At 45.6% G+C, this 25,359-nt stretch overlaps 1 protein-coding gene across 1 annotated transcript in view; it reads left to right on the top strand.

Annotated features, from left to right (window-relative positions):
- Nucleotides 1-18,153, top strand: part of Cilk1 (ciliogenesis associated kinase 1) — a 41,451-nt gene extending 23,298 nt beyond the window's left edge. Inside the window, exons 7-13 of the mRNA XM_021656457.2 lie at nucleotides 1,574-1,741; nucleotides 3,936-4,238; nucleotides 6,733-6,923; nucleotides 7,042-7,190; nucleotides 10,040-10,168; nucleotides 12,471-12,593; nucleotides 13,494-18,153. Coding sequence (XP_021512132.2) covers nucleotides 1,574-1,741; nucleotides 3,936-4,238; nucleotides 6,733-6,923; nucleotides 7,042-7,190; nucleotides 10,040-10,168; nucleotides 12,471-12,593; nucleotides 13,494-13,648 — 1,218 coding nt within the window. The 3' untranslated portion in view covers nucleotides 13,649-18,153. The remainder of the gene's footprint in view (nucleotides 1-1,573; nucleotides 1,742-3,935; nucleotides 4,239-6,732; nucleotides 6,924-7,041; nucleotides 7,191-10,039; nucleotides 10,169-12,470; nucleotides 12,594-13,493) is intronic.
- The last annotated feature ends 7,206 nt before the right edge of the window (nucleotides 18,154-25,359 follow it).

Raw genomic sequence — 25,359 nt, 5'->3', positions numbered from 1 at the left:
GGTCTCACCATGTAGCCCAGGCAGGCCTAGAATTCACAAAGATCCATGTGCCTCTGCCTCCTTTTGGCCATCTTTACAGAATCACTGCGGAGTTGGAGCCAGGACCAGGGGTATATTTGCTTTCTTTCTCTTTTCTTTCTTTCATTTTTCCTCTTTTTCCCCTGCTATCCAGGCTTTCCCTCCAGCTTATTTTTCAGTCTGTGAGTAGACTCTCCTTCCTAAAAAACAAAACAAAACAAAAACCCCAGCTCTGGTTCCAATCTGGTCTTCGCTTGAAAGTGTTCACGCATCACTCATTGCTTCATTCCTGTGCACAGCCTGGCTCTGTACTGTACCCTGGAATAGTCCCGTTTCTGCATATTGCCTGAGTGAATGTCTCTTCAGTGGCCATCAAGATCCCTTTCTTCCTCAAAAGGACTCAGTGACATTCCACCCCACTGCTTCTCCATTCTCCACTGTATCTGAGCTCTGTGCTATTAATACATTTGTGTTGTGTCTATTTTCCCAGTACCACTGCTGTTTCATAATTTCATTGCTGTTCAGTCTTTATATTCCGCCCCCGCCCTTACCTCTTCTCTTCCTCCTTCCTCTCCCCCGTTTTTGTTTTGTATGTGCATGTCTGTGTGTGGCATTGGGTATCAATATCAAACTTAGGGCCCTACACATGCTAGACAGAATTTATTTTGTTTTTAATTGTTTAACTGAATCATCACTTCCACCATGGTAATGATAATGTTTTCAAAGTCCCCTGCTGGCCTCCTTCCTCTTTGTATCTATATTTACCCCTCTTTGTCATATTTTACTATTATGTTTTAAAATACATGTCCTATTTTGTCTTTTGAAGACAGTACTGTTCTTAAGGGAAGGATTTATATTGAATTATTTTTGGACGCTCGACAGCACTAAGCATTCACTCAGGAACTGTCCGAGAGGATGGTCTACAGAGTAGCTGTTGGCTCCAGGAGAGGCCAAAATTGTAGGGTGGTGTGCCTTACAAAATAGTAGTGTTGGAACTGGAGAGAGCCTTGCGCCTAGCTGTTTGGATTTTGCAGCCTTCAGTGCAGTACAGATGGGATGCATGAAAACACGGAAAGTGGAACAGACAGCTTTATCTCTGCTCGTCTTCTCAGCATAGATATTTAGAATCATCGAGTTGGTGGTATAGTAACACATGGAGTTTCACAAATGTATTGGGCCAAGAATTGGTATTTTGCCATTTTATTTTGTTTCTCCCCCTCACAGTTATCATACTGGCAGTTTCCAAAACCCATGAGTCAGGGAGCACAGCAGGGAAATTGCTATGGGCTTCAGTCCGAAGTCCTCCAGAGATGGACAGCCTAATAACAGAAGCTCCACTGCGGACAACTCACTGTCGCTTCTGCTGCTCCTCAGGTTGCACACAGTGCAGTCCCTGTTAGGGAACGTCATGGATACCCCAGGCCCCATCACACACACCTTCTTAAGTGAAGTGAATGGAGCCATCATACAACTGCCTTTCTGTAACGGGCACACGTAGACAGCCTGTAACCAGCCACAGCAACCATCTGAGAGCATTTCCTGTCTTTTCCTGCAGACTGACTGGCCCGAAGGCTACCAGCTGTCGAGCGCTATGAACTTCCTCTGGCCCCAGTGCATACCCAATAACTTAAAGACTCTAATTCCAAATGCTAGCAGTGAGGCAATTCAGCTCCTGAGGGACATGCTTCAGTGGGATCCCAAGAAACGACCAACCGCCAGTCAGGTTTGCTTGGTTTTTCTGTTCAAAGCATTTCTTAGGAAATCTATACCTAACTCTGAGTATTTCTATAAATTACATAATATGTTTTTCATTTGGCAACATGGCTGAAAATAGTCTGAACCAGAGGAATTTAAGATAATCTGAAACTTGTGCATAATTAAAATAGTTCAGATTAAACTATGTTTGCTTTGAACATTAACATGTAGGTCACACAATATATCACAATATGAGATATATATGTAATCTACAAATGAAAAAATATAAAATTGCCATCGGGACATGATGACACATGTCTTTAATACCAGTACTCAGGAGGTAGAGGCAGGTGGATCTCTTGAGTTCAAGGCCAGACTGGTCTACAGAGTTGTTCCAAGACAGCCAGGGCTATATAGAGAAACCCTGTCTCAAAAGACAAATAATAATAGTAATAATGATAATGTTTAAAAAGTGTGTACCTGCGTGTCTTTGGAGGTGTTTTAAAATGTCTTCTCTACGAGTTAAGATCATTCAGTATTTCAGTGATAAGCCAGCACTGATTGCTGAAAGGTAACTTTATACCTCACAAAACCCAATCACTCATGGGCAGAGAGCAAAGATGGAAGGGCAAATGGGTAGACAGGCAAGTGACTGCAGCTAGCATTTCCATGCACTTTGTACATGCCACGGTGTGTTTTATGTGCTTTCAACCTAACAAAGACTCCATGAGGTAAATGACCTTGTGGGTACGAGAGCTAAATCTAAGAAAGTTTGGTCGACTTTCCCTACTCACTTTATTCAGTAATTGGTAGTATGCTGTGCAGCTGCCTATAATCCAGTAGCAGGGCTTCCGAAAGAGTCCACTCCTCTTGTCTTCCCGCCTACCCTCCCCTGGGACATGTTGATAAATTATGAAATGTACCTGAAAGAGCCGAGGTAGCTCTTACTACTCACCTGCCTCCCACAAGCCTGGTTTTGCATGAGTTGTGTTTGAACCTTTGTCAGCCTGACTCATGAACAATGAATTACGCTGCTCAGAGCATCAAGTTAAGGAACAGGTCTAGCCAGAGAAGGTGATCTGTGACCTTTTATCACAAAAGCCACAGGGCTACATGAAGAAATTGCCAGTTGTGGTAGCTGGAAAGGTAAGGGTTGGGAATAGTTAAGGGGCAGACAAATTATTAAACCCCAAAGAGTCAGCCGCAGCTCGCTGGTCAGACACAGAAAGTCCATGCACTTCTGATGGTGAAAGTCACAAATGGCTGAAGGGCAGGAAGGAGAATGTCTCATGAAGCACTTTAGTTTTTATAGGATGCCCATAAACTATTAAGTTAAACAAGTTACAACAGAACTCCTATAACCAAGAAGTGAGGGATGAATGGTATCAAAAAAGCTAAAACTGCCCCCAGATCAGATCAGACTCGCAAAAACACCAGGGGCTACCAAGAATTCTTTCAGATTACATGCCAGAGTCCAAGGCTCCGACAGGTACCCACATTGTTGGATTCTGAGTCTGTGCTTACATATAATAATTGTAGATGTTTATAACATATTTTCCAGACTCATTAAGAAAATGCTGTTATTTTCAGTGACATTCATTAACAAATCCAGGGGGAGATATATATATATAATATAATATATTATATATATATATATATATATAATTTCATAGAATTGTAAGCTTCTGGATGTTAAGGCTTATCCCTTGGTTAACCAGGAAACTCGATTATCCAGAGCAGCTGGCAGCTAAACCTTGTCTTAGTGGGGAAGTTTGGTGTATTGTACTCAGGGTATGGCCTGAATAAAGGCAGAGATAACCACTGTCTGCTTTGTTGTTGGTTGGTTGCTTGCTTGCTTTTGAGACAAGATCTTAAATAGTTCAGCCTGACCTGAAATTCCTGTTTAACCAGATCTGGTCTTTGACTTCTGATCCTCCTGCCCCCACCTTCCTGAGTGCTAGGATTATAGGCAAGTCCCTCCATTCCCAGATTCATACAATATGCTTTATCCATATAATTTTCAGTATTGCAGCTAACATGTAAATGTTATGTTAGCTCGGATATGGAAAAGCAAGAGAGGTTACCAGTGCAGGATGTTGATGTACAGCAGGTTTGGGGTGAGCGTCTGTAGTGAAGTGGTCACGTGAACTATAGTTCATTGATTATGATGGTGTTTGTCATCCCTTTAGACTTCTCTCTTAATGCCACATTTGTCATTCCAGGCACTTCGCTATCCTTACTTCCAGATTGGACACCCGCTGGGCATCATCACACAGGATTCAGGAAAACCACAGAAAGATGTCCAAGACAAGACAGGCCCCACTCCTTACATCAAGCCAGCCCCCCCTGCCCAGCCTCCGACCAAGGCACACACACTGATTTCTTCACGACCAAACCAAGCCGGTCAGCCCCCTCAGCATTTTGTGCACCCTTACAAAGGCGAAGCCCCCAGGGCAGACCATCTCCAGGAGGGCAAGCCAAGCCCACCGTTCTTCCCGTCCCTCCACAATAAGAATCTTCAGCCAGTAAGTGTCTTCAAGGAAACTATAGTTATTTCTCTTCTGGCTATCAATACTGATAGTTTCCTTTTCCGTGCATTAGGCCGTGTATGTTCGTCTTCAGAGTACCATGGCATTGTGAGAAGGCCCTCGATTTGAGGTCTGAATTCAGCTCTTGCCCTTTCCTTAACAGTACGAATCTGTATTAGTCCCTGGGCTGTTGCTCTGATAAACCATGGCTGAGGCAACAGAGAAGAAGGAGTTTATTTGGGCTTATGGGGACAGAGGGTTAGAGCCCAGGATGGCAGAACGAAGGCATGACCGTAGAAGCAGGGGGCTAACGGCTTGCATCTGGAGCGGCAGGCACCAAGCAGGAGAGCAGACTGGAAATGATACACGAATTTGGCAGAGCCCCATCCCAGTGACGTACTCCCTGCAGCCAGACCACACCTCCTAACTCTACCCAAACAGTGCTACCAACTGGGGACCACAAACTCAAACACCTGAGCCTATGGGGGATGTTCTCATCAAACCACCACACACTGCTGCTAGCAACGGGAGTAGCTGCTGGCAAGCTGGACGCTATAGCCAGAATTCTGCTCTTCAACACTTGGAAACAGAAAGCTAGTTACCTGGCTTCTCTGCTCCCTTTCATCTCACCTGTTAAGTAGAAACAGCTATCATGTCTACCTAACAAAATTGTTTTGAGGACTGACTTAGTTAATACTTGAGGAGAATTTAGAATAGTACCTATTATATCGTATCATCACAACGTGCATAGTGCTCGTATGTTTTATGTCAACCTGACACAAGATAGTTATTTGAGAAGAGGGATGCTCAGTTGAGAAAACACTCTCATTAGCCTGGCCTGTGGGCAAGCCTGAAGTGTATTTTCTTAATTACTGGTTCATGTGGGAGGGTCCAGATTACTGTGGGTAGTACAGCCCTGGGCAGGTGATCCTGGGGCAGAACACAAGTTGAGCAGGACCTGGGGAGCAAGACGGTAGCCATAGCGTTTACTTCAGTTCCTGCCTCCAGGTTCCTGCCCTGCTTGGGTTCCTTCCTTGACTTCCTTCAGAGATGAACTGGAAGAGGAAGAGGAAATAAACCCTTTCCTCCCTTAGTTGCTTTTGGTCATGGTGTTTTCTCACAGCAGCAGAAACCCTGACTACATCACAAAACTCAGTAATCTGTGGGTGTTATTGCTGTTGATCTGAACAGAGTCAATTTCTTCATCTAAGGAAGGCGATCTCCCTCCTCAGACCAGTTTTTTGTTGCCAGTGGAAGGTCCAAATGCCTGTGATGATGTTTTGAAAATCCTGAGGAGCAGGAAATCATTCTTCTGTCTGTAGACTGTTACTTATATTATTATTATGAACTCATGTCCATGCTGGGCTATTAATTGAGCACAGACATTTTTTTCAGCTGTTTTTTTTTTTTTTTTTTAATAAATAATGTACAAGGCCAGAAGTGTTAAGTTCTCTGGAGAATTACAAATGGTGGTGTGCTGTCTGATGTGGTGCTGGGAACTGGACTCCGGTCCTCTGTAAGAACAGTGTGTGCTAATGACCGCAGAGCTTCTCTCCAGCCCAAGGGCTTTCTTAATTGGGTTAGTTGAGTGGGAAGACCTCTCCCCTCCTAGTGTGGGAAACACTGTCTCATGAGCACTGGACTTTAGAAATGGAGACTGGAGCAGGCTGACGCCAGCATGCATGTACTAATTCATTGCTGTCTCCTCCTTACTGTGGGTGTAACGTGACTGTCACCTCAGGTTGCTGTCATTTCCGCTTCCTTACCAGGATGGACCAGAACCTGGAATCGTGGGATAAACCAACATTCTCTGCTAAGGCACTTTTTGTAGTTGTTTTGTTGCTGGTTTGGGTTTTTGTTTTTTAATTTGTTTTTGGTTTTTTTTCAAGACAGGCTTTCTCTGTGTAGCCCTGGCTGTCCTAGAACTCAGTCTGTAGATCAGGCTGGCCTTGAACTCAAGGATCCTCCTGCCTCTGCCCTGAGTGCTGAGATTAAAGGCTTGCACCATCATCGCCCGGCCTGCTAAGGCACTCAGATCGGGGTGTTTGTTCCATCACAGCAGCAAGAGAATAAATCAGGATACTTTCCTGTAGGAATCTTCCTTGTTCCATGTAACTTTGTGAAGTTTTGATTACGAAAAAAATATAGTTGGTGTAAGATGAGTTGGAGACAGAAGGTAAGGGTTTTCGTTTTCCACAGATGCCCTTTCAGACAGATGGGGCTGTGGTTAGCGCCATACTCCAGGTGCTTCTTGTGTTCCAAAGGAAAGTCAGAATAGGAATCATTGCTCGGTGGGCTGAGGTTACGCTCAGCGTAGCACCTTCAAGCACCTGCCTATCATGTACAAGGCTGTGGAGTCCATCCCCAGCATGCACGGATGGACAGGCACACACAGATACACAGACATACTCAAATACACGCACAGATTATTGATAGATGTACCCTGTTAATACTGCTTTTTCTTTTCCTTCTCCTCTATTTGTCTACACAGAAAATCCCAGCAGGCCTGGAACACAAAAATGGTGAAATGAAGCCAAAGAGCAGGAGAAGGTGGGGTCTTATTTCCAGGTCAACAAAGGGCTCTGACGATTGGGCCGATTTGGATGACTTAGATTTTAGTCCCTCTCTCACCAGGATAGATGTGAAAAACAAGAGGAGACAGAGCGATGACACCCTCTGCAGGCAAGTGTGCTGTTTCTCCCCGTGGGCAGGCCGACTTGGATCTGTGGGCCGCCGGTGTCTCTGTGACGATGCGCCAGCATGCCTTGCCCCTGACCTAAGCCACATTCTCCTGATGCAGGTTTGAAAGTGTTTTGGACCTGAAGCCATCTGAGCCGGTGGGCACGGGAACCAGTGTCTCCACCCAGGCCTCCTCCCAGAGGAGAGACACGCCGACCCTGCGCTCGGCAGCAAAGCAGCACTACCTGAAGCATTCTCGCTACTTGCCTGGTAACAGAAGGGGCACACCCCGCCCCTGGTCACCAATAGCTGGTCTTCTCTCCGGGACCACATATGTTTACAGATTCTGTTTCGGAGGACAAGTACTTCTGTGCTCCTTCCTGGGCCCTACTTGACACACTGTATTGATCACATCATTTAACCCTTCCAGAGCTATTCATTGCTCATGAAATGAAATCCAAATTTCTTGCGAGCCCCAGACACGCCTCATGCTGCATGCTGTGTTGCCTCTGTGGTTAGTGTGCTCATGGCCTCGAGTCAGGGAGGACATCATGGAATCTTTGGGCCCTTAGAGTAGGAAATGTGAGCTGAGCCTCTGAAGACGGATGACTTGGCGAGAACTAGACAGCATCCCCAAAGCCCATCTTTCTCTCTCTGCCACTCAGGAAAGCAGGGTAGAAGCTTTAGCTATGCCTTCTAGGCAGTACTATAGGTACTAAAAGTCAGCACTGTAGTTTAGTAGGTGCCTAAACCTCTCTCCAGACTTCAGATCGCAACCTCACACCATTGTCTGATCATCCATTCACAGATTAACTCATCAGTCTATCTCAAGCACCTACTATGTGCTGAGCACTAAGAAGATTATGATGAAGCAGACACACACACAAGTGTGCACACGGATGCACATACTCACTCACTTGGGGTTGGGAGTATGTTAAATCCAGCCAGGCTGTGGGAGTTTTGATAGTGTGATCCTGAAGCCTGGATTTATAGTTCCCAGGATGCCGGGTGTAGAGGGGTCCAGCCACTGCAGCTGTGGTGGAAGAGTGTGTGAGCTTGAGTTCTAAGGAATAGCTGCAGAGCCTGGCTTTGGCAGGAGCACGGAGCATGGGAGAGGTTTGTCTTGAGGTTGGCTTCAGGGTTTCTGTGTTCTGCCCTGGGCGGCCTTGCGAGTGAAGGAGGAGCATGAGTGAGGCCTGTGAAGTCATCAGCAGCTAACAGTGAGGGTGTTCCAGGCCGGGAGAAGGTGGAACCTCAGAGAACAAAGGGAAACCAAGGGCTGCAGAGCAGGAGCACGGGGTGGGGTGGGGTGGGGAGAACATGCGTGTAACAGGAAAGAAGCCATCGTCTGGGAAGATGAAAATGTGAGGAGCCCTGGAGGAGTCCTCCTGAGGGAGGGCGCCTGACAGCCAGGACACGGACAGATCTGTTAGCTGACACATAAGAAAACCTCTCGGACCGTCACAAAGGAGACATGCGCTCCACACAAAGACTGCCTTTTCCCTTTGCCTCTGCCAGGTGACGTTATCAGTTTCTGGGGGACGAGGGAACCTTGTACCACAGAAAGTTTTTGTATTCTGTGTGCTGTGTTATTTTTTTAAGTTTGGTATGGGATTTATTTTACGTTTCAGATGAACTTTACTATGTCTGATAAAATATCTAACATCATGTCATAGGTTACACATAAATAATCAGAAATATACTAGGGTAAATGTAAGAAACTGTCTTAGGCACTGTTCTATTGCTGTGACACCATGGGCACAGCAATGTTTATAAAGGAAAGCGTTTAGTTGGGGCTTGCTTACAAGTTCAGAGGTTTAGTCTAATGTCTGCATGGAGGAAGTGTGGTGACACTCAGGCAGACATGGTGCTGATGAAGGAACTGAGAGTTCTACATCCAGATCCACAGGCAGCAGGAGGAGAGACACTGGGCCTGACTTGGGCTTTTGAAACCTCAAAGTCCACTCCCAACGACACATTTCCTCCGAGAAGGCCACGCATCCTCAAGTAGCATCACTTCCTAATGACCAAGCATTCAAACATATGAGCATGGGGGGGGAGGGCGCATTCCTATTCAAACCCGCACAGCAAGGGCGCAGTGAAGCCACCAAACTGGTCCACTCCATGGGTATTTCCCCAAATAATGTTTTATTTGGGGAAATTCAAAACTGCCCATGGCTATCTCTTGGATTTCCAAGAGACTAGCAAAAGATGGGAAAGCCTTGCCAGTTTCAAAGGAAGCAGGTAGCTAGGTGGTGGGGGAGGTGGTCTGGGGAGTTTGATGTGTGTTACAAGTATGTGTTAATAGGGAGCTAGATGCCTCATTGCCAGAGGCTGTCTGCTATGGTGGGGATAAGGGAAACCATGCCTTTTCCTGAGAAACAGAGCGCTAATTTGGGGCTTTGTTTATCCAACTGCAACCCTTCTGTTAACCCAGTCAGATTCCAGCCTGAACTGAGCCTGGGCTGTCGTTCACAACAGTGGCTCTGCCATTGGGGTAGAGGTGGGGTGCATGGTGGGAGCTGCTTTGGACCTAACAAATTAAAGCATCTACTATCTCATGTAGTTACCATTATTTGTTTTTTTTTTTTTTTTTTTTTTTTTTTTTTTTTTTTTGGCAAGAACACCATAAAGCTACAAATTTAGAAAAGATTTCATATGTAGTTTAGTTTTATTACCTGTGGTCCTTAGGGATGAGACTGGTGGAGAGGCGTGAACTAACAGATGTTGCTCTGTTCTCTGAGCATCCCTCTCACAGTTCTTCCATTTTGTCCCTGCCTGCTCTGGGCTGTTGGCTTTTGTTATTGTTTTGTTTTCTCATTTATCCCAATATATTTGAATAGGTTTTTGTTTTTGTTTTTAGATTCCACATATAGGGTTGGAGAGATGGCTCAGCCACTAAAGGCCAGACTCACAACCAAAAATAGATTCCACATACAAGCGAGATCGTGTAATGTTTCTCATTGTGTGTCAGCATGTTTCCCTTGGGCTAATGTCATGTCACAGCAAATGACAAGATCCTGTTCTTTTTAGGACTGACTAATATTCCATTGTGTGTATGTACTTCTGTCTGTCTGTCTGGTTTATTTTGCATTTTAAGCTCATTTCTTCTTCTCTAGGAATAAATGTAAGAAATGGCGTGCTCCCACATCCAGGCAAGGACTTTCTTCCATCAAATTCATGGTCCAGTTCTGGTCTGTCTGGAAAGTCTTCAGGAACAGTGTCAGTAGTGAGCAAAATAACCCCAGGCAAGTCACAGTCGCTAGCTCCTGAGTGACCAGAGGCCAGTTCTCTGGATGATACGGGGTTGGGGAAAGGGCAGCATAGGGAACTGTGGGATGAGGACTTTCTGGTCTCAGACACAGGCATCTCTTAAGCTTCCCTGTCTTTCGCCCCCTATCTTAGCATCAGCCCTTGGGGTTCAGCCAGCTCCTGCAGGGTTCTGTTCTCAGGGGAGGTGGGGGGTAGAGCAGTCCTTCGTGACCCAGGGGGAAGCCAAAAAGAAGTTTACGGACTTACCAGACCTGACCTCTGACACCCTGGTGTGCTTTGAACACCTGGCTCCTCAAGTCAGTGTTGGTCTTCTCTGCTCCAGGTGGACTTTTCAACCGGTGGACCTGCCCTGGCCAGGGTATCAGAATCCCTTCTAGTTGAGTGGTTTCTTTTCTCTTAAATAAAGTCCTCCGAAATGATGAGCCAGGTTCTCAGTAGACAGCTTCCCCACGATGTCTCCCATACCCAGCCCTTGCTAGTACTAGTTCCTCCTCGATAGCACATAGCACACACCTAACCCTCACCACTCCCCACCTCCTCCCATTAGGGTTCAGTTAGGAGTACAGTGCCCATCCTGCCACCCAAGAACCCACTCGAGGCCTAGAGACTAGCCTACCCCGGCCCATACACCAGGCCTGAACCAATGTTAACTTTTCCTGTGCATTTGAGAAATGTGCGAAATTCAGTGAGTTTTCCGTATTTTAAAGTTTATGTGAACGCTTCACTTTAAGGAGTAACGTATATGTATCTGCCCTAGATTGTGGACCACACCGTATGTGGTTGTATGGTGCCATGACCCATTTTTATACTGGGTCACTATTCTTTGTCTACTCAATAAGCACATGGCTGTTTGTTGCTTGTTCATCAGAAGGGGCCAGGGTGGACACCACTGTGTCCATGTTTCTGTGCACACAGGCGAAAGGTCCTCTGCTGGAATCAGCATTTTAAGTTTAAGGGTGTGACCATCTTGGGCTTTATAGCAGCCATCGTCACATTGTCTCAGCTGGGTATAGTTGTGTTTCGTCCTTGGTGACACTTGGTACCCAAGACTAAAGTGAATCTGATCTGGTGTAAAATGGTGTCCTAAGTCCAAACTTGAATATCTTAAGTGTGTCTTTCTTTCATGGGGTGGGGGAACTTGTTCAAGTTCTCCCCTCATTTTTCTTGCTATCTTTTTATTAACCTGTACTGCACAGTGAGTCCATGCCTTCCAGGGCGTGTCCCACTCTGCCTTTTGGCTGTCAAGACAAAACAACTGTACCATTACCACCTCCTCACAAGAGGAACTTTTATCTGTGTAGGGGTCAGTGGTATTGTTCTCCGTTGTCCTGTGTGCCTTTGAGCCACAGTGGTCAGCATTAGAAACACTTGTTCATGTGTCCATGCTAAAGTTATCCCATTAGCCTCCTAGAATACAAAGGAGGGCAGTGAGCAGTCTGCCCCACCACACTCTCAGATGGAAATGATTTAAACAAGCTTTGCCTAACGGCACAGACCTGTAATCCCAGCACACAGGAAGCTACAGCAGGAGCACTGCTCATGGGGCCAGCCTGGGCTCTGCAGTGAGACTGCCTCAGAGAAGAAAGAAGGGAAAGGCAGGTCGACAGAAACAGTGACTTTTTAGGACATTTTTACTGGGGCCCAGTAAGATGGCTCAGCAAGTAAAGGTTCTTCCTGTGCCAGTCTGGAGACTTGAGCTCAGTTCCTGGAACCATGGAAAGGTGGCAGGACAGAACTGACCCCACAGGTGCCTTCTGACACCACATGAATGCCATGATGTTTACACTCCCACACACACATCATACAAACCCAATAATGATAAATTTTAAAATATTTTTATCAATGGTTAGTTTTTCTAATTAGCAACAGGATATTTAATTTCTATTTGTAGCATCTAAACAAATTATTAGGCTTACCTATGTGTCGGATCAGTAAGAGAATCCGTTAAGTGAATTGCATTCAGCTGTACTTCAGAATTTGTATGTATTGGCATGAAAGTATATTCCATGCGATAGAACAGAAAAAAAGTTGCAGAACAGGTTAAACCGATTCTTGGGGGGGAAAACACTGGAACTGTTAAATATGTCCCTTAGTTGCTGCCCACCTGGAGGCACTGCCTTTGCCCGCCCAGGCCTTTCTGACTATGGTGTGGTGGCTTGCATTCTCAGAACTCTCCTCATTCTTCTTCTTCCCCCAAAAGTAAAAACGTGCTGCTGGGTACTCTTGGCGTCACAGGGTGTGTCTTTGTAGTAATGAGCTTTCCTTTCCATACCTCAGTTGGCTCGGGTTCTACAAGTTCTAGTGGACTGACCAGCAGTTACATCCCTTCTTTCCTGAAGAAAGAAATCGGTTCTGTTATGCAGAGGGTCCACCTGGCGCCTCTCGCAGACCCCTCCCCTGGTGAGTTGCTTTTCACATCATCTGTAAATCAGTCCGGTAGTTGCTAAACAGCTGCTCTGAGCCCGGAACAGTGTAGACAGAATGAGTTGGGCAGCACTCCTTGCCCGGGGTGAACCTTCACTCTGTAGATGATGAGTGAATAAGGAGAAACATACAGTAAGTCTGATGTGCATAGAGCCTAAGGAAGAAAATCCACCGCAGGCAAGAAGTAGAGCCTCGGGGACTGGAGCCCAAGAAACCAAAGAAAGTTCACTGCAAAGGAGGCGTTTAGTAAAGGTGGGGAGGAGGTGTTGGACACGCCTCAGGCACTGTGAATGGTACTGGATTCTTGAGTACACGGGCTTCACAGTGGATAAGGCCTAGCAGGCTCAGAGAATAGTCAAGAGGCCAAAATACAGGGTGCGCAGAGGCAAGAAAGAGGCAGGGGTTATCTAGAGGAAGTCAGGAGTGATAGAGTGGAGGGCAGGTACTGGAGTATGTTGTCACTGGCTGATCTTGGGACCCACCGGAGCATTCTCTGTGGAGTAAAGTGATCTGTCGACCATTGGCACTGGTGTCCTCAGCTGATTGTTGTCATTAGACTAAATGGGAGCACTGTTAGAAGCAAGAGCCTTAGCTTGGGCCAGGGTTGCTAACAGTTGATAAAAAGTCAGCAGATTCTCTGTGTACGTGGGATGGAGAGCCAACAGGATCTGCTGACAGGTTGTAGGTAAGAGAGTAAGAGTGGCCAAGAATGACACTAGTATTTTTGACTAGACAAGTCTTCCAATGGGTTTCTCCTCATCTGCGGGAGGGGACACCAAGAAGGAGGCAAGTGCTCCTCCTGAAGGTCAGTTTTCTGCCCTCCTGCACTTGGCTTGAGGCCCGTGTGGGTCAGCCCGGCATTCTCTTCCCTTGCAGGCTACTCTTCCCTGAAGGCCGTGAGACCTCACCCCGGGCGTCCTTTCTTCCACACCCAGCCTAGGAGCACCCCCGGGTTGGTCCCAAGACCTCCAGCCGCCCAGCCTGTGCATGGCAGGATAGACTGGTCTTCCAAGTACCCGTCTCGTCGGTGACTGTCCCAGCCAGGAGGCCATTCTCCCGCAGCCGACTCGCAGCTGACTCCACTGTACTTGCAGGACCACGTGACGCTGTAAACGCACCCACACTTACAGCTGTTCTGAACTAACGCATTTCAATATTTCTTTTTAATTTTTTTAAAATGTTGATTTGAACGCAATACCGTCTTTTTGTATAAAATTATTTTGTTCTAAAACTGGGTCTCATTATTTTCTTAAACAACAGCGTTTTGTATATATGGATTATGTTTTAGCATTTTATACAGTCAACTTTGTAATGAACTTTTTAAAGATTATGTGTCTTTTGTTTGTTGTCCCACATAATATTTTATACAGATTTTGAAATATGTAATAATATTGACGCAGTATTGTGACAGGGTGCATTTTAAGGCAGTGGGATAAGGGATTACTTACTCAATGTATGCGGTTATCGTGACATAGCTACATTTAAGCGTGGCGCATTCGGTACATTAGGCTTTCTTGGACTGATCTTAGAAAGAGGCCCACCCACTGCTTTTCTTAACAGCTTATATTGGTGGTTCTGGGGGCAGAAGTTCTTTTGTTGTTGTTTTGAGACACGGTCTTATGCAGCCCCGGCTTGCCTACCACTCACTATGTAGCTGAGGATAGCTTTGAACTTCTGATCTTCATGTCTCTGTTTTCCTGAGTGCTGGGATTGCAGGTGTGTGTTGCTGCGCTTGGCTTTAACCCAGGGCTTTGTACATCCTAATGGCCCTAATTTTATCCTCTTTACGACTGTTCTGTCCTAAACTCTCACTTTATTTTGAATCTTTTCACTTTATTTTTGCCCTCAGAACAAAGAAGTTTTCATAAGTAGTTTTTGAAATTTTATAACACTCATAAATACAGTTGCAAATGTCCAGATAAAACCAAGCATAGGTTTGCTAAACTATTGCAGTTTTACTTTTTTCCTTTTTGATGGACAAGGTTGCTCACTATTAGTTGCAATTCCTGCTGGCCTCCAACTTCAGCAGTGCTCGCCTGGGGGTGGAATGAAGGGCTGAGCAGTGACAGACAGCTCTCTGCTGGGCACTGAGGAACATGGCAGGAGCTGTGGTCACCTGCTGTTCAGGTGAGCTTTTCTTGTTTCCCTGGGTCCTACCAGCCAGGATCGACCGACCTACCTACCTACCACCCACAGGACTGCCAGCAAGCCTTCCTCAGCTGGCCATGCCCAACTTAGCCACAGCAGACTAAAGATGCAGAAAACAGCACTTGGCTAAAAATCAGCTGAGCCACGGAGGCAGGCAGGGTAGGAAGGTTTTGGCCTATTGCCTCTGCCCCTCCCCACCCCCCACCCCCCATAGCCAGAGCGGAGGCTCCCTCCCACCAATACTCTCCATACTTTTTTCTATTTAAAAAAAAAAAAAATCCAGGCTGGAGAGATGACTCGGCCATTCTTGTTCCAAGGGATCCGATGCCCTTTTCTGACCTCTGTGGGCACCTGCATTTGTGTGTAGATACCCACCCACTGACACAAACACATACGTGTAAAAATTTTTATAAAAATCCCTTAAAAGGGAAGCTTTTTTTTTAATGTCAAAAGTACCTTTTTTATTATAATTTTTCATTGTTTTAATGTGAAGTTTTCTTAACCTATGTTCATACTATCAGACTTATATCCCTGCCAAAATGAATGACCGGAAGAGCCAACTGTCTTTTCTATGTAGACCTATCTGTCCTGGAACTCACTCAGTAGACTAGGCTGGCCTTGAACTCAGAGATCTACGTGCCTCTGCCTTCTGAGAGCAGGGATTAAAGGCGCACACCGCCACACCTGCTGACTTTTTTTTTTTTCCCCAACTGAGTGAATGTCGTATTCGGCTCAGCTTTCCACACCTGACTAGGAGCCGCTCGCAAACTACCTGAGCCAACTTCTTGGGACAATTTCAGGAGCGGGAAAGACTTAGGGGAGGATTTAAACTTACCCAAGAGATCACAGTTGCCAGGATGTCATGTCCAGACTGTGCCACATCTCAACCCTCACCCTGCCTCGTGTGGTGTCTTTCGAGGTTGAGACCTCTATTGGGCAGAGGCTGTTCCATTGAGAGGAATGTTTACAGCAATTTTGCAAATGACAAAGCTAGCGTGGAGACAGGGAGTTGCAGAGGGCCCGCTTGACTCCAACTCTGTGTTGCGCATCTGCCTCCCTTCATGCTCACCCTTCAGGCGAAAGGAAGGGCGACCACCATGACTGCAATAGTCAACCTCAGCGCCGTAGTGACTCACGTTCTCCCAGGGCCCAAACCACTCTTTCGGTTACAGTTTCCAAAAATACAGTAAAGCAAACCATAGAAATGTTCATTTTTATAGGTTGAAATGGTAGGGTAAGGTGAATGCAAATATTCCTGTATGGTTCATCCTGTTAAGCTGATAAATGATTGATTGCTTTGATGTATTAATAATGACTTCCAAGGGCTCTGTCTGCTCTAAAATCAGAAAGTAATTTATGCTTTGGAGAATCTTGACTCAAAAATACACTTGACTGAGCACTTTGATTTTGAGGGGCACGAAGAAAGCACATAACGGGCACAGGTTTGCTAGGGGACGTTCCCTGTTAACAAGCTGGCAGCAGAACTTTAGAAAATGTATATGCAAGCACAACTTGAAACCTTTTGTTTCTGTATTATATTCTAAACCAACAAATTTGTATGTTCAGAAATGAGTCCTTTACTGTGAGGTTAATATTTATTTTCTCTCTTCTGTATTATGTATAAAAAGTAATCTCAGATCCTGTTCACCTAGATGGAAAACTGGTTTTAAATTGTAGATACCACTTAGATATGCAAATAAATCACTGACAGCACATTCTTTGTAATCTAGCTAGTATTCAGTAAGGTCATTACGTTCTTTTTTAGTTGACTGACTCCTCTCTACCTGGTTGTTCAGCATTATGAAATTGTTTTTTAAGGCTTTGCAGCCAGCCCTCTCTTCGTTTCCTTTCTTTAGCTGGCAAACAGCTTCCCTCGGGAAGTTAAGTGTAGTGTACTCGTTTACATGAAAGAAGTGGCTAGGCAGCTGAGAAAACTAGCTGACTGAAAAACCAGGTTCTAAAGAACTAGCAAAAACCTCAGAAGTACTCTACCCTCATCAAAATAGGTAAAGGAGAAATTGTATACATGCTTTGTAATATGGAAGGAAATACACCCTTTTAAACAATGATAGTCAAATTTGCCTGTTGCCTATATTTTTAGCCACTATAGAATTATGAAATGAAAAGCAGAACGCTGACAGGAGTGATGGGTTTGACTGCCTGTTCCTAGCCATGAGTATATCTCATTTACAATCACAAAGCTTTTCTGGGGCTGGAGAGTGGTTCAGAAGCTAAGAGCACCAGCTGTTCTTCCAGAGGACCCAGGTTCAATTCCCAGCACTCACAAGGCAGATCACAACCACCTGTAACTCCAGTTCCAAGGACTCTGCCCTCTTCTGAAGGCATCAGGCACACACTTGGTACACAGATAAGGCAGACAAAACTCCCGTAGAGATAAAACTTACAATTAAATTAAGCAATTTTTAAATAAATGGGATTTATTATGAAAAAGACAAAAACAGTGCTCCTGCAAGTCAAGAACTGGTACAGAATGGGGCCTGTTGGTGGCAGGAAAGCTATGGTGCTGGGGTTTACCTCACAGAAACAAGGGAAACTTCATTTGCATGAGAGCTGCCATTCATAGCATCGTTTTCTTTAGGATAAGTCCTGTCAGTTACCAAGTGTAGAAAACAGATCCTAAAACAGTGCTTCAGGCGCAGGGCTTGCCTAAGGACCACATACATCTGAATCAGTGACACTGTCGTGTTGCGGAGCTAGCAAGGCCTGACTACCTGAAGGCAAACAAAAAACTCTTTCACTTCCAGTTCCAAGTTTAAGTACTGTTGGAGTTGATGGGCACTCTATTTTCCTAGGAAGTCACGTTACCATAACATCAAGCCATTGCCTTGTGCCAATGGGGGGGAGGGGAGGATGGGTAACACAGGCTTCCAACCCACTGTCTGACCAGAAGCAATATGAGAGAACATTTGACCTGCTCACTGTTTTATGTTGTCCTGAGCATACTGTAGCGATATGTTTGTTTAATAAATTGGGTAGAATTTTTTTTAGAATTATTTTTACAGTTTCCAGCTTAATGTACTCTACATTTGTATAATTTATTGTAATGACCTGTTTATGTAAATTATCAAGACAAAATAGGGGCATGTAGCATATTGGTTAGTCCTTAAACACTGATAATGTGGCTTGAACACACCCTGGATGGTCTTCTGAGCTCCCATCTCTCAGTACAGAATGCAGTTCAATTCCGCCGATTTTATTACAAAGCCATCTTCATATCTTCCCATCTCTAGAAGGCCAAGGACGGGAAGTAAAGAGAGACCCTTCTGAAATACGTTACTTTTTGAATGATTTATCCTGAGATGTTTGACGGTTGTTAACACTATGGATGGAAACTTCTGCTCCAAATAAAGTTACCATTTAAGAAAAATTGGTTTGAGAACTTTGATTCCTTTTTCGGAACTTTCACTAGCTGGTACCGTCAGGGCTGAGAGAAAATGGTTTTGTTCCCAGTGTCTCATCGTGTAGCCCAAACTGGCTAGACTTGATCTGATCGTCCTGTCTCTAGCACCATGGGGGCTGGGATTGCAGTTAAGGAACACTGTCCCTGGCTCTCTGGGTAGTCGTCTTTTATTAATTAATTCCTTTGGTGCTTAAGCAGCTATAATGCTTCCTTGGTGATATCACTGGCTACATTCACCGCTGTAGAACTGGAAGCATACACTTAACACAGCAGAGCAAGTAAGTTATTTTTTTCAGAATGAAGAAGAAGAACTTGAGCATATATCTATTTCTTGTCGCTGTTTTTAATGTACTTAACTAGTTTTTGTTTTCAAACCACATTTGGCTTTAGAGAGAGTCACAGTTCACAGACTGCTGGCAGCGCATTCCAGGAAAGGCATGTTCTGAGCATTCTTTAACTGACTGAGTAGATTTGGCAGGAATCAGACCTGCCAGTCAGAGTTCTGTGGGTGGATCCCTTTGTGCAGCAGCACACGGCCCACCTCCCGATTGTCAGCAACACACCTCGGGCCTACGGACATCACATTTCAAGGGCCTATCTACACTTTTAAGATGTCAGCCATACTGTCTGTTAAGAAAAGCTATCGGGGTAGGTTTCCTACTGGATTCAGTCCCTCGTTCCCCTCATCCCCTCATATGGAGATTTAAAGCACTTGGGTTTTGTGAGTGCATTTTAACCTGGACACATGAAAGGTCACAGCCTTTGAAACTGCACCTGGTAGGTAGACAGCGCTGGGTCAGACTGCCCAAGGAACTCTAAGCATAGCATGCATAGGAGCAATATTAATACATTATCTATGTAACTTGCACCGACTTTCTTTTGTTAAGGCGGCATTGCACAGCACTGTCTTCCAAGCCCAATGGCTGCCATCTTCTCCACTTCGGCCGTGCTTGCTTGCAAAAGCTAGCTCGTTGTAGCAGCGCTGTTGACTGCCGGGAGTGGCCAGGGCCCTGGTCCTCGTCTGAGGATTCATCCACTCCTCCCTGCCAGTCGTAGGCACTTCTGTGGGTGGTCTGGTGGTCTTGGGAAGAAGCCAGAGCAGTGGTTCTCAACCTTCCTAATGATGCAACCATTTAATACAGTTCCTCATGTCATGGTGCCCCCCCCATGATAACATTCTTTCACTTACTGCTTCTTCATAACTATGATTATTCCACTGTTATGAATCATACTGTAAATATCTAGTATGCAGGATATCTAATATGTGACCCCAGGGGGTCATGACCCACAGGTTGAGAACCTCTGAACTAGCATTATAATAACTGGAAGAGACTAAGGAAGGTCAGACTAGTGTGTAACTGACCTACTGGGTTTTCATTCAGTAACCATGCTTAAGGCCTACACTAACGTGGACAGAGAAATTTAAAGGAACAGTGTTTCCCCCTTACCCTACAGTTTTCAACAAGGTTCCAAGAGAATGTGGAGCATCTCTCAAAATGTCCGGTTCTCTTGTTCACAGAGGTCATGGACCTTACCTCTAAGCAGTATCCAGTCTAGGACGAGGAGGATCAACACAGAGGATATTTTTCCCAGTGTTTCCAAGCAAAGCAAGATGAACAACTGGAAAAATTAAGGTTTGAGGGGTCATAGGCTTTACCCAGGGACAACTTGCTCCTGAGTACAAGATTCTCGCCTGGCCTTGACAGTTTAAAAAAAAAAAAAAAAAAAAAAAAAGGTAGTCTTAAACCAATAAGCCAATAGGAAAGTGTGTGACAATATTCTTGGGCCAATATGAACAAATGTCTACTCACCCCAAACCAAAGTAGGGATAGCAGCCAAATATGCTTAGTCAACCACTGAGTTTTATGGGAGTTATTTACGGGAGTTGGAGTGAAAGATTATAGATGGACGCAGAAGTGGCTCAAAGACAACTTTGTCAACACAGCCTGTGCCAGCACGGGTAACAGCCCAAAGCTGGAAACCTGAAGCATACTGCACAGCCTGCAGGCAGCTCAACAACTCAGAGACTGTCTTTTAAGCAGCCCAGCCTGTCTGAGAGTCTTTCTCAGCAGGCCTTACTGCTTATATATGTTTGGTAAAGGAGGGACTTAGTATGTGTGGTTGGTTTCGGGGACTTCCTGAAACCTTTGAGTTGTTTACTTCCTGAACTTAATGGGCTTCTTTATACAACAGAATTTATTTCACCTTCCCCTTTAACATTCTGTCTTTAAGGAGTTGGAAGATATAAGGTTCTATCTCAGAGGAAATAACCACACAACCAAAGTATAAACAAAGACTAAATGGGTTGATATGTTTCTTTAACAGTCCAAGGAATGGCACTCCCCAGGCCCAGGCTTAAATCTATATGAGATGTTATTTACACAATTATTTCTCACTAAGGGTTTTTTTTTTTGTTTGTTTGTTTTTTTCTTGCTAAGGAATAATGCTACCCAGATTTAGGACATTATGACTTGATCTCAGCTCAACACTGCAGCACCTACCTGCAGCCAAGAGAGATAGGTCCACTATTATTTTAGCCTAAAAATTTAATAAGGGTTAACTTCCTCTCTCTTTCCTTCTCCAGGAGCCATCTGATAGGGCCCTCACTGTCACTCCAAGAGCTAACCCAGGGCCTGAAAATATCCCGAGTCTCTGTGGATTTTTGTTGCAGGATATTTGATCTCATTGTGGTCCCTGAGATTGTGAACTGTACAAACCTGTCTTTTGTTCCGTGTGGTTCAGCCCTAACACACACCTTTAATCCAAGAGCTTTCTGTACACGGGATTTAACAATGTTAACCCTAAGTCAAGAGGCAGAGCAAGTAACCAGCTGACAGGGATGAACAGAAAGGAGGGACTTTGACAGAAGAGTATTTAAGACAGCATGGAGAAGGAGAAGCTTTTTGGGGCTCTTTAGATCTTCCAGCCCCTTGGCCTTTAGCTTTAACTCTCTACCTCTTTCTTTAGCTCTTTGGCCCTGGCTTTCCCCTCCTGGGCTGTTGGGTGAACTAGCAGGCTTTTGGCTTCAGGACTTGAGCTGAGTAACAAGGTCAACTGGGTACTTTTTTCTTCCTCTTTGAGCTAGCAAGTGTTGGCTCCAGCATCTGGCTCCTGAGTCTTTATTGTTAAAAATTGAATGATTAAGATTTCCTTAAAAAAAAAAAAAAATCAGGATTTTGACTTGGACATTTAATAAGCACCCTCTCTTCTGGCTTCTCCTGATTCCTTTCCTAGAACTCACAGTGCCAACAGCCAGTCTAACTTTTACTTCTCCCTTAATCTCTTTTTCCAGACACCCATTCTTCTCTACACTTGAGAGTTATACAAACAAAACCACTGATGCACATTTGAGGTATTTTAGATAGGCCCACTGGAGGGGGACCCCAAGTGCTACACCCAATATTTCCAATCATTCAAAAAAAGCAAGATCAGTCATCACCCCGATTCCTGGTGGAAGTTAGGGTTACCTCTTACAGAGGACATGCAGGGGGTCCAGGTTAGGGTGAAGAGACGAGACTCCAGAGAAGAGTAACCAGCTTCTTTCTTGGCTAAGAGCCGGGCATGAAGGACTGGAAAGAAGGGTGAATCCTCTTCTGCTGCTCTTGCAGAAGAGCCAGGGTCCAGTTCTCAGTAACCATATGGTGGCTCACAACCAACAGAACTCCAGTTTCAGGAGATCCAGCACCTTCTTCTAAACATCTCAGGCATCAGATACACATGTGCACGTCCATACGGTTGGCAAGATGTTCATATACATATACATATACATAAACATAAAATAAAAGTAAATTTTATTCATATTCATATACATATACATAAAAGTAAATAATAATAAAAATGCAAGAAAAAAAAAGCCAGAAATGACATTGGGGTCTCTTGACAGCCTTGTGCTTGACAGATACATGAAGCGTTAATGATCCAGTGTGTAGCAATACATATGTATTAAGAAAAAAAAAAAAAAAAAAAAACTCCTTTGTGCCAGGTAGTCTTGGCGCATGCCTTTAACCCAAGCTGAAATAAAATTTAAAAAAAATTAAATTAAAAATTAGAAAACTGTTCCTGAGTTCACATTATTTTAAAGTTATTACTGTTTTAAAATTAGAAATTGCACAAAAGAAAGGCAGACTGCCACATGCAGCGCCTCATTTGGATGTGTCTGGAGTCTTGGAAGCTTGACTACCCTACGTTCTCCTACAAATGGACCTTGAGCTTGTTTGGAGGTTCTAGCAGGGGAGCGCAGCTACTCGTATACCCTTGACCGAAGACCGGTCCTCCTCTATTCGGGGAAGGTCGTCCTCTTCGACCGAGCGCGCAGCTTCGGGAGGGACGCACATGGAGCGGTGAGGGAGGAAGGGGACACCCGCCTAGCCAGCCAGATCAGCCGAATCAACCCTGGCGATCAATGGGGTGACAGATGTCGCAGCCAGATCGCCCTCACATCCGACGGAGGCAGTGCGGCGGCTGGCTATTTAAATGCTCGCAAAAGCTGCAGCTTTACATTTATGGTGACTCGGCGACCTGCCGGTACCGCTACACCGCAATAAAGCCGAAATATTTCCTACCGTTGAAACGTGAGTTGTGTGCTTCCTTCGTTGTAAACTGAGGAAAAAGTGTAAATCACGTTTTGTAAACTTAATGTCGTTGGCACACTAACCAGAATGCATTGCAGCTGGGCGGGGCGGGGATATGCTAAGCACAGCCGTCTGGATTAGTTGAACCTCTCCAAGCCTCGCCCCCTCCGGTTACGCCCGAGGTGCTGTTCCTGACGCAGGCGCCCCAGTATGGCGTCGCCCGGCGCGGGCTGAGGGGGCAGCCGTCGGTGCGCGTGCGCGGCTCTGCAGAGGCGGCCTAGGCGGCGGGAGGTACACCCCGAGCATCTCGGGCTTCGCGGGCCTCGCGTGTGTCCCCGTCTCCGTCCGGTGGCCGAAGCGACGCGCCGGAGAGCGTACAAAACCGTTGGTTTCCCGTACCTCTCCTAGCACCGTTGGTCAAATCCCAGGTTTCTCCGGGCCCAGCAGGATTATAGCTTGCAGAGTTTCTGGAGTCCTGCACTGCTAGGATCATTTCTTTACAAAAAATGGCCCAGCGCCCCCGGATCCAGAGTATGAAACAGACAAAGTGAAAGCCTCTCTCACTTTTTAAAACGGTGGCATCTTCCTGCTCTGCGACGGGACAACGCAGCCATAGGAGAAAACACTTCTGCTCCCGAATCCCGAGCGTTCGGTTATGCCCATAAAGATGGGTTGAGGATGGCACCTAGCCTAGCTGCTGTGTCCTGCGTTCGCTTTGGGTTTTCCAGAAAGATGGAAAGCCATCACGACCGCGAGGCCCAAGGTCCACTCTCTGAACGGTAGAGGTCGCATGGAGTCGGCGAGATGGGCTTTAGCTGCCCCTGAAGTAAAGGCGTCCGACCCACTGGAGGTTCACGGATTTGCCAGGCAGTGGATCTTACATCCACATCACAACAGGTCCCGTTCAGCCCGGGGTCCTGTCAGGGAATTTATTTCTTTCTTTCTTTCTTTCTTTCTTTCTTTCTTTCTTTCTTTCTTTCTTTCTTTCTTTCTCTCTTCCTCTCTTCCTCTCTTCCTCTCTTCCTCTCTTCCTCTCTTCCTCTCTTCCTCCTCTCTTCCTCCTCTCTTCCTCCTCTCTTCCTCCTCTCTTCCTCCTCTCTTCCTCCTCTCTTCCTCCTCTCTTCCTCCTCTCTTCCTCCTCTCTTCCTCCTCTCTTCCTCCTCTCTTCCTCCTCTCTTCCTCCTCTCTTCCTCCTCTCTTCCTCCTCTCTTCCTCCTCTCTTCCTCTCTTCCTCTCTTCCTCTCTTCCTCTCTTCCTCTCTTCCTCTCTTCCTCTCTTTCTCTCTCTCTCTCTCTCTCTCCCTCCCTCCCTCCCTTTCTTTCTCTCTCTCTCCCTTCCTTCCTTCCTTCCTTCCTTCCTTCCTTCCTTCCTTCCTTCCTTCCTTCCTTCCTTTCTCTCCCTCTCTCCCTCCCTCCCTCCCTTCCTTCCTTCCTTCCTTTCTCTCCCTCTCTCCCTCCCTCCCTCCCTTCCTTCCTTCCTTCCTTCCTTCCTTCCTTCCTTCCTTCCTCTCTCTCTCCCTTCCTTCCTTCCTTCCTTCCTTCCTTCCTTCCTTCCTTCCTTCCTTCCTTCCTTCCTTCCTTTCCTTCTTTCTGTGACATCAAAATTTAGGTACTTTTCTTTGTAAATAGAATATAACTAGCGGAATTCTTTCCACCTTTATGCTACCCTTGGTTTCTGCATCAGGGCATGGCTGGTGACTATCTATTAGTTAATAAGGAAAAAAGGAAAAGGGAAGTGACAGTAAAATTTGCCAGTTTTGCTAATGACACATCCTCTAGGTGAATTTTCTGTTTCCGGTGTCGCTCAGCTGGCAGCCTAGGTTCCTTGCCTGCGTGTGCGGTTTTTGCTTTTGTTCTATTCTTTCAGTCTCCTATGGACACTTTCAGGCACAAGCAAACAAAACATTCTACGTGTGCAAAATTCTACGTGTGCAGCCCTCACCCTAATTGACAGTCATTAGCTTTATGCTGATCCTGTTTGGTGAGTCTCCTGCCTCCTCTGGATTCGTGGGAGTATTTTAATGCAAACATTGTTTCTCGTGGGGGTGCCACGCTTTGGTATTTATTTCCAACAGGCGAGGATTATCACACCCACCCAAACCAGCAGGTCTTTTTATCCTCATGCAGTTTTTAGTCATGTGTCATGGTGTTGCTCCAAACAAGGGCTGTAAGCCTTACACGGAGAATAACTTCAGACTTATAAAAAAGGGGGTGAAGTTGTACCACAGCGCCGGCAGGCAGGGCTCCCTGGTGCTAACGCCTTACGTAGCCACGTCACACTGAGAAAGAAAGCAGTACCGAGTAAATGGGCACGAGTAAATGGGCAGCAGACTAGGCTCCTTCACTGAGGTCCTCTTAACTATTCGGGGATGGAGGGGGGTATTTGGTCATGTTTTCTCAGATTCCCCGAGGCTGCGGTGGTTTCTCAGCCTTTCCCTTGTTTCAACCCCTTGACATCACTGAGACTATCCGTGAGGAGTCACTGAATAACACCTGCCTCTCTACCATGTCCGTGGCCCTGAGTCTGAGCCATTATGTCACAGAATGTCCCATGTCCTGGATATGCCTGATTTCTACCTTGTGGTTGGGGGAACTGTTTGTGT

Source organism: Meriones unguiculatus, chromosome 6 (genome assembly GCF_030254825.1).
Source record: "Meriones unguiculatus strain TT.TT164.6M chromosome 6, Bangor_MerUng_6.1, whole genome shotgun sequence".
NCBI classification, from domain to species: domain Eukaryota; kingdom Metazoa; phylum Chordata; class Mammalia; order Rodentia; family Muridae; genus Meriones; species Meriones unguiculatus.
This window is presented reverse-complemented; position numbering and strand designations above follow the sequence as displayed.